This window comes from Castor canadensis, chromosome 3, assembly GCF_047511655.1.
Source record: "Castor canadensis chromosome 3, mCasCan1.hap1v2, whole genome shotgun sequence".
NCBI lineage: Eukaryota > Metazoa > Chordata > Mammalia > Rodentia > Castoridae > Castor > Castor canadensis.
Genome location: NC_133388.1, coordinates 2,608,001 through 2,616,897, shown reverse-complemented (window position 1 = coordinate 2,616,897; position 8,897 = coordinate 2,608,001). Strand labels below are relative to the sequence as shown.

The 8,897-nt window shown below is 40.2% G+C and overlaps 1 gene segment (V, D, J or C); it reads right to left on the bottom strand.

The window, feature by feature from the left end:
- Positions 1-2,443: 2,443 nt before the first annotated feature.
- LOC109677749 (immunoglobulin heavy variable 3-23-like) overlaps positions 2,444-8,897 on the bottom strand; it is a 281,577-nt gene continuing 275,123 nt past the window's right edge. The window contains 1 exon segment of the V gene segment in view: positions 2,444-2,856. Within this exon segment, the coding sequence occupies positions 2,444-2,856 (413 nt within the window).

Genomic DNA, 8,897 nt, shown 5'->3' with positions numbered 1-8,897 from the left:
AAAGAAGCTATAAAGAGCATGGAAAAATTGACAAGGTGAACAGAGTGAGAAACTGAGACTGTGGAAGATAAAAGTCTGGAAAGAGGTGGAGTTGGAGTACAAATGGTGAGGGATGCAACCTTGTTCACTAGAGGAGCTCCTGGGATACTATGAGGGTTCAAAAACTTAAGGATTCAACTCCAAAAGCTGATAATAGCATCAAGTGCTGTTACTGTAAGGAAAGAGCAATAGAGATGGCTGACACTCACATTCCATTGACAGTAATGATATACACACCATGCTATTGCCATTGAGGTTTCAACCACTCTCAGGCTGTCCCTCACCTGGATCTGCAGGGATGGAGGATAATCTGCATCCATGGGTAAGATGGAATGCGTCTGTGTCTTTCTCCTTATAGGCGTACACATGCTGCTCATCTAGGCTCATAACTCCTGGCATCTGGACAACAGGTAGGACATGCAAGTAACTTTCCTGGGTTTTGATGCTCAGGGTAACTATGTTCCCATTCTGTTTATCTAATGCGCACATTGACTGGCTGCGTTTATGTTATGGAAACTTGTCTCAGCACCCCTCACCCACTGTGTCCAACTGTGTACTTCTGTATTACACATTGTAGGTCATGTGTGATGCACGGTCATTCTGTTTCTGGGTACTTCTGGTGACATACTGTGGCCCCAACCACATGCTCTTGCTACTTTCACCCTCCAGCAGGAATAAATCATTTTTAGATTAAAAAGCAAACCTGACACTCACCATGGGGAAATTATAAAAATTGGGCCCACAGAACTTTAAACTATATCTGAGAACTCACGACACAAATGGGTGTCACATCTGCAGATCTCCCCTAGGAAACAGTGGATAGAGGTGACTCCATGACAGACTGCACAAAGAAAAGTCAGCTATCTATTCACATTACATTTTGTCTGTCAGTCTCACTCCCAGGTTAATAATTCTATGTACATTCACTACAAGCATCCTTCCACAGAGGATAGCAGGAGGCCCTGGGCTGTTGGGATGGAGAGGTTCAACCAACTTTTCCCAGAGGTCTGCAGGAAACAGAGCGTAAGACACAGCTGAGATCCAGGTGTGTGGGCCAGGTCTTGAGATTTATATCTCAGAATGTGAAATAGTATTTTCTCATTGAACAAAGTCAAAGGGGAAAAATACACAAGACTATTACTGAGTAAGAAAATGAATTAAATGAAATAATACAAAATTACAATAATAATAAATAAATATTAAGTTATCACAATTAATAATTAATAGTAATATTTACTATTAATAATAAATTATAATTTAATAATAATAAAAATAATAATAAATGGGTCAGATCTGAGCACATTGTGCCTGGTTTCTCACAAGAGGAGAAGAAAAGAGAGCCCTGTTAGGTTTTGTGCATCACTGACAGTGGTGTGGAAGACCCTTTATCACAATCTTAATCCTAATGTCTGTGCTAATCAGTGAATGCCTCACAGTCTCTATGCTTTCGTGGTAAGTCTTACCAGGAAGCCCTGAGTAGGATCTGATCCTACTGATACTTCACGGGATTGTTGATCCCCAAGTTCATGTCCTGGCACAGTTGATGACTGAGGAGTTGCACAAGCAGTTAAAAGTTAAACAATTTCACCCCACAGACCAGGAGTTAAGAGTAAAGCAAGAACAAAGTTTACTGAAAGAATATTAAAGCACCCTAATGATGGCACATAGTGAAAGAGCTAAGCCAAACAATGGCTGAAGTGTATGAGACCTTACAGGGTCTGACTTTAGGCACTTACCCCACTCTACAGACTACACTGGTGTAATTGACAACCTAATTGACTTTTCCCAACCACATCCTTATCAGACTTGACATTCAAGAGTGTCCATGCTGTCAGGATTTTCAAAAACATTTTATGACTACTGCTCATGGTTGAGCTGAGACTCCTTTTTGTTTTCTTGGGAAACTGGCTATGCTACTCTCAATTAGAGGATCTATATTGATCTTAGGAATGTTTTATCTTGTTTTCCTTATCTAGGAAGAGAAACTACTGTGCCTCAGCACCTGCGTGCTAAGCTGTTTTCTCAGTCTCCCCAAATGCTTTTAAATATGCCTTACTATCTCCTTTATCTGAAACACAGTTCCTTTTGCCATTCTTCCCTTTATATCCCAGGGTTATTTCTGCTGTTTTTTCCTAGGGTCATCGCTGCCATTTCACTTCCTCACACACTTTTACCTTTAAACCATGACCATAGCACAATTATTTCAGCCCCATAAGTGACATTCTGAATATTACATATGTGAGAATATATTTTATGCACTTGATTAGCATAACAAAACCTTACTCTTGATATTCAGAGACATTACCAATTAGTACAAGCAAGAAATTTGTTTCTCTGGGGAAACTGTTAAATGGAGAGGCATCCAACATACAAGGGAGACCAGTCCTTCATTCCTGTCTGCACATTACCTGAGGCTGAGCCTGAGCTCCATGTGTGCTGAGCGCCCCCTCTGGTCATGAGTGTCCCTGCAGGGAGGTTTGTGTCTGGGATCACAATGAAGCCCCAGCAGTGGGTGTCTTACACAGTAATACATGGCGGTGCCCTCGGCTTTCAGGCTCATCTGCAGATACAACTGGCTCTTGGAATTGTCTCCGGAGATGGTGAATCTGCCCTTCACGGAGTCTGGGTTGTACATACTCCCACCTTCTTTACTAGTATGTCCAACACACTCCAGCCCCTTCCCTGGAGCCTGGCAGACCCAGTCCATGTAGTAATCACTAAAGGTGAATCCGGAGGCTGCACAGGAGAGTTTCAGGGATCCCCCAGGTGGTACCAAGCCTCCCCCAGACTCCACCAGTTGCACCTCACACTGGACACCTGAAAGACAGAGAATCCTTGTCAGAAAACACTCACACACATATATTGTTCTTCTCACACATGTCCATTTACACAATCAGTATCTTGTTATCAGTAAATCACAATTAAAACAGCAACAAGAAAAACCTATCTCAAACCCAACTCCATGGTGAGTGGGTTGTGTTCAGTACTGATCTGTGAATGGGATCAACTAGAAATCCAGTACTGGGCTCCTCTCCAAGAGCTGCAGAGGTAGGGCTGAGCTTGATTTTATGGACAGAAGGAGGTCTTATTTCCATGTTCTCTTGCTATATAACAAGTTCCTGGGTTTGATGTCAAACAGAATAAGGTGCCCACTGCTGATGTGGGTGTTCTAGGAGAAACTTGAAGTCATGATAACATTTAGGTAAATAGTTTTTATTATATGTTTATATTGTGATAATCACTTAACCCTGACTATTTTATCTCCATGTTCATGTACATATAAGTCATACATTTCATTTGCATCTTACATTTTTAAGGCATAAAAATTGAGTCAGAAGCAGTTAAGGACTAAGTGATATGCCTAGAACTCTTTTCTGATACAAAAAAAACCTCAATTATTTGAACCTGTAGACCTTCCTACAGTTCTTATCGACCATGAACAGAATCCAAGGCAAAGGTGTACATACCTCTTCCTCCATAGAGAACACAGCATGATTTTCATCCATCCTGTGTTTTCATAAACATTAAAAAGCAATTAAGAATCTTTCATGCATCTACTTATGAGTCTCTCACAATTCTTGTTTAGTTTTTCTCACTCCCTAAGTACCCAAATGTACTTGTGTTTATTTTTAATAGCGTTAATGAACTATGAATGATACACATAGTTTTACGTTTGTAAATATGTACAATATGATACATATTGAGAAAAACAACCATTGACACAATAGGGAAAAGCAATTTCCTCAAATATTTCCTCCTGTTTTGATTTTCTTGTTCCTATCTACAACATACCTTACAAAATTATTACAAGTATAGATAAGTACATTACAATACTTCCATAGAGTGTCTTCTGTAGTTACTAGGTCATGTGATGTTCCATTTGTATAAAATACTAGCTATAATGAGAGAGTCTTGATGTTACTTAACCAGAAATCCAGAGATAGTAGTGTTATCCTAAATGTTTGGGCATCATTGCTGCTGTTTCTCTTGTGCCTGCCTTGGACACTAATATTTTTCATTTTTAGTTTGTGGTTAATTTTTGTTGGGTTTATCATGAAGAACATACATGGGTCTAAGTTTCAGAGAAACCTTAAATATATCTACATGCCATTATAATAAAGCAGAAGGAAGGCTGAACTTGGGTCCTAAACCTTCTGTAAATTCATTGCTGTTTTCATACATTGTGCCTTGGCTAATCCATCTATGATCAGTTTTTCTGTGAGAAATCTTATAGTCTAAACTCTGAGCACTTTATAATGAATACAGTATGTATTTATTACTATAATCACCATAGGCCACACAAGATCTGCTTCATTATTTTCCTTCTGTAACAGAAATTTTAAAACCTTCTACCAATATTTTCTCACCTCATTTTCCCACACCTTTAACCTCTGTTAAACTTGAGACTTCTGTTAGAGCCACTGCTTCAGATTCCACAAAACAAATTTCACTTAACACAGTGTTAATCCAAATATAACTCTAGAGCCATAACAGTAGTTGCTATTGACTGTAAAAGCCTCTGACACCCATAGAACTGAACTACAAACTTGGCCAGTTCTTATTTCCACAAACCATGAATCACTGGTCACTGAGTGTGGGGCCATGGACAGTCAATGCCTAAATCAATAAACCCTGACCCAAAAACCTAGAAATATGATCTCTGCCTTATAGAACTTGGAGCCACAGACTCTAGTTTTCAGGATCCGGATATGAATTCCTATGGGTTTGTCAGTCCACCCCACAATCCCTTGCATTCAAGGATTCAGGATACCAACACTGAGGAAGCTATCCTTTGCCTATTCACAATTTACAACAGTTACGGGAAAAGGACCCCAGTATTGACTAGATTCAACCTCTCCATCATTATTTCTCAACTACTTTCCCCTGCTTAAAACAAGTTCAGCAGTTTTCATTGTTTTATTTCATATAAGTATATGAGATACATCCACCATATTGTCCTTCCTTCACCATCCCTTTCCCACTGGATCCCATCCCCTGACAAGCACATCTTTTACCTTCCTATCCTTCCTTTATTCACTATTTTAGATGAGAAAATTAACTATAGTCAGTATACTACACCATATTACTATAGAATTTAATCATGCTGTCAAACTGAAGCATTGTGCACTTTGACCTCCATTTCCCCATCCCAAACTGTGGTAATCACCATTCCATTGCTTTATGCATTCAACCTTTTGCATTGCACTTATTTTTGAGGTAGTGCAATTCAGTGCTTGCTCCTCTGTTTCTTGTCTTTTTCACTGAGTACGTAACCAAGGTTTTTCTTATTGTTTTCAATATTGTTGGGATGGGGATACATGGTCACATTTACAAAATTTCTCACAGTATATCATATTTGAATCACCCCCTCCATCATTCTTCCTAACGCTCCCTACCATATTCCTGGAACAGTTTTAACAAGTCTCATTTTCTATTGTCATAAATGTGGATAAAATATTTGCAACATATTCACCCTCCTATACCATCTTCCCAAACCCTCCCCTTACCACAGGTACCAAACCTTCTATAGGATTGAATTAATAATCATTATTTAATGAGATGTTTGTCTGATATTAGAATCTCACATGCCACTTTCCAAGTGTCAGGATTCCAGCTTCTAGGAACTTCTAACTCTCTCCTGGGCATAAGCTTTCCAGTGAGCAGATCCCATAGGATCTCCAGTTTCATTTGCATACCACTTCTCTCAGATCCTCCATGTGTGCAAGATACCAATTTTGCATTATCAATTCATAAAATTTTTAGATGACCTAGGATTATAGAAATTCCTCTCTTAAAAGAAAATTGTGTCTGCACTTCAGAAAACCTTAATCTTATGGATTCTGATTCACTAATGTTTGTCCTACCCCACATCCAGAAGTTCAATTAAGACAAACCTAATAGGTATTTATGTTCTCCTATTGTGGAGGTGTGACCCTTTACAGTGGGTTGCACCATAACACTGATCCATCTGGCCAAGGCACCAGATACTTTTTATCCTGTGCCATAATTTTTTAAAAAAACTCTGTACCTCATTTTATACAACACCCAAGGGACCTGCGATGTAGTTAGAAAAGAAACAGGAAGAAAGGGCTATGAGGCCCTCGGGTGTAGAAGGAACCCCGGAGGCTGACAGGAAAGAGCACATCCTCCTTATTGTGCTATTGCACAAAGGAAGGAACAGAGTTGAGGTCTTGCCTGAGATCTTCTGCAGGAAGCACCTGGGGCTGTCACCATAAATCCTTAGCACAGTAATAGGTGTCTGTGTCTGCACGCTTCATGCTTGTCATTGTGAGGAACACCATTTTTTGGAGCTGTTCTTAGAGATTGTGAATGAGGTCTTCATGGATGTGCTGGACCACTACTGGACCTTCCCTTAGGGCTTATGGACTGAGGTAACAAACCAGTAGATTTCTGAGAGAAGCCAGAGAAGGAACAGGTCAGTCTGAGAGACTGGAAGGGTGGGACCGGCCCAGGGCTAGACCACTTTAGGGTGACATGGAACAGGATCCTTGTGGGAAAACACAAGAAGAATGTGAAGCCCATTCAGATAAGAAATGGAGACTTTCATTACCAAGGGAGACTTGCAAAGCACTCACAGTCATAGAGTCAGCAGCAGGAGCCTGGAACACAGCTGGTCCATGATGGCTCTGTGCTGGGCTTTTTAATCCAGGTGTGGCTGGAGCTGGAGAGATTTGCATTCCCTCTACCAGGATCCTGACCACCTTGGGTCAACTCAGGACTCACAACTCAGGAGGTGTGCAGGTCTGTGATGAGTATCACAGGTGACCTCAAGTGAAGCTTCCATGTCTGCTCGCAATGGAGGTCACCTGCTTCATTAGGACCAAAGTTCTCTACAAACAACTTCATCTAAATAGCTGGGTGGTGTGTGGACAGTGAAACTGAGTGGCCATAATTAGACCTCACAGGTCATCTTTTGTTGGGCTCATCCAAGGACCATTGCCCATGTAATTCCTTCCTAATGGATGAAAAGAGATACGATCGGATTTGTGTCCCCCTGTTTTCATGATCCTGAGGGCTGTGTGTCTAGGAGACAGATGTTTCTGAGTGTCCTGTCCTCTTTATGATAGACAGAGAGATGAATTCATGATTAGCATGGAAAAAGGAGAGTGGAGGAAACACTTTTGTTTGCTGTGTAAAGAAGTTCATGTGCGTCAGCATCTGCTCACATCTGTATTCTACAGAAACAAGTCACAGTAAGCACCTCAAACCCTGTGCAATTATTCTTAGGAGAGAGAGGACAGAACATCTGACTTCCCTCTTCTCTTACTATGGCAGGAGAAAGACATGGGTATCTTCCCACTTTATTGCATCTTGCAGATTAATGTAAATTTTACCAAGCAAATACTGTTAGGTGGAAATCTCTCTTCAGAAGCACACACTCCCTCTTGAGGGTGTACTTTCTTCTTTGTTAAAATTTCCCCAATTCCTTATTTTGTATTCTCTCCGAATTCTTTCCCTGACTCTGACAAGAACTTGGAGACACTGTGTAGAGTTCTCCTCTCTCTGAAGCAGAATGAAAACAGGGGACTGAAATTGCACCACATTGTACAGCTTCTTCATCACAAAGGGAGTGATTAAAAAGTAAACAGAAAACCTCAGATTGTGAAGAATTAATTGAGAGCTAAAGTCCTCTCCCAAAACCAATGTCAAATGCATAAAGATCTCAAGGAATTCAACCACAAGAAATAAAATAAGGTAACAAATTTTCAGGTGACTTACATAGATATTTCATAAAAGAACATATTCCGGTGGGTAAACAATGTAAGAAAAATACTCACATTCTGTAATCATCACAAAAATCCAAGCAAAACTAATAGTGATGTAGACCTTTGCACCAGTTATTGTAAAATCATCAGACATAACAAGTGTTGGAAGGGGAGTGGTGAAGAACTTACACTGTTAATGGCATGGTCCTTGTCTGAAATTAAACAATACGTGTCCACATCATGTAATGGGAGGAGACCAGGATGTGACATCTCAGTCTATTTCCTCCTCTCTGTAATTTCTCATGGATGGTACAGGATGGAGCAGGGCAGTCTATGCAGGCCCAACACTGCCTCCTGTTGGGCATGGGAAAGATACTTTTAAGAGATGTGGTAAATTTCCTGAAGGATTTGTGTCACATTTTCCCCATTTTATGTGAATAGATTTTTAACTTAATAAGCTATTAAAGTCCTACCTCTCTACTTTGTTGCACTGAAGTTGAAGTTAAACACATTAATATCAGGGATCACATTCAAAACAAGCAGCTTTATATTATGTGTGTTATTTGCTTCTATGGTCACAAAGATGTTGAACTAAGTTTGGGTGCTGTAATAATTTGAATTATAAAGTACCAAATATTAAAATCTTGAATGTGAGCCTGTGGTTCTATGAGTAGTGGAATCATTAGGAGTGGAGCCTTGCGGAGGGAAGGAAGTTGATTGTTGCTGTTCCCTTAAAGTGAACATTGTGCTCCAGCCAATTCCTGAGATGAATATTGGTCTTCACCATGTGTGAATAAGTGGCTTTTTAGTCGCACTGTAACTATAGCAATGTCACCCTTCTTGCCTGATATTTACCTGTTACACTGCCTTGGTAAACAGAAGTCTTCTGAACCTGTCCATTTTGTCCTTTGTTCCACTAAATGTGGGTAAAAGTAGTCGGTTAATAATCAGACTGCTGCTGAGTGATGGGCTCCCTCAAGCAACATAAACTAGCCCACCATGTTTCATTTCATACTGCCACAAAATCTCAGGACATAGAAAATGTACAGTCAAAGTCTTTTCCACAGTGGAGGACTGGTGACCTCTTATGCAATTTCTAGCAGAATTCTCACTTCCAGTAACCTTCCACAC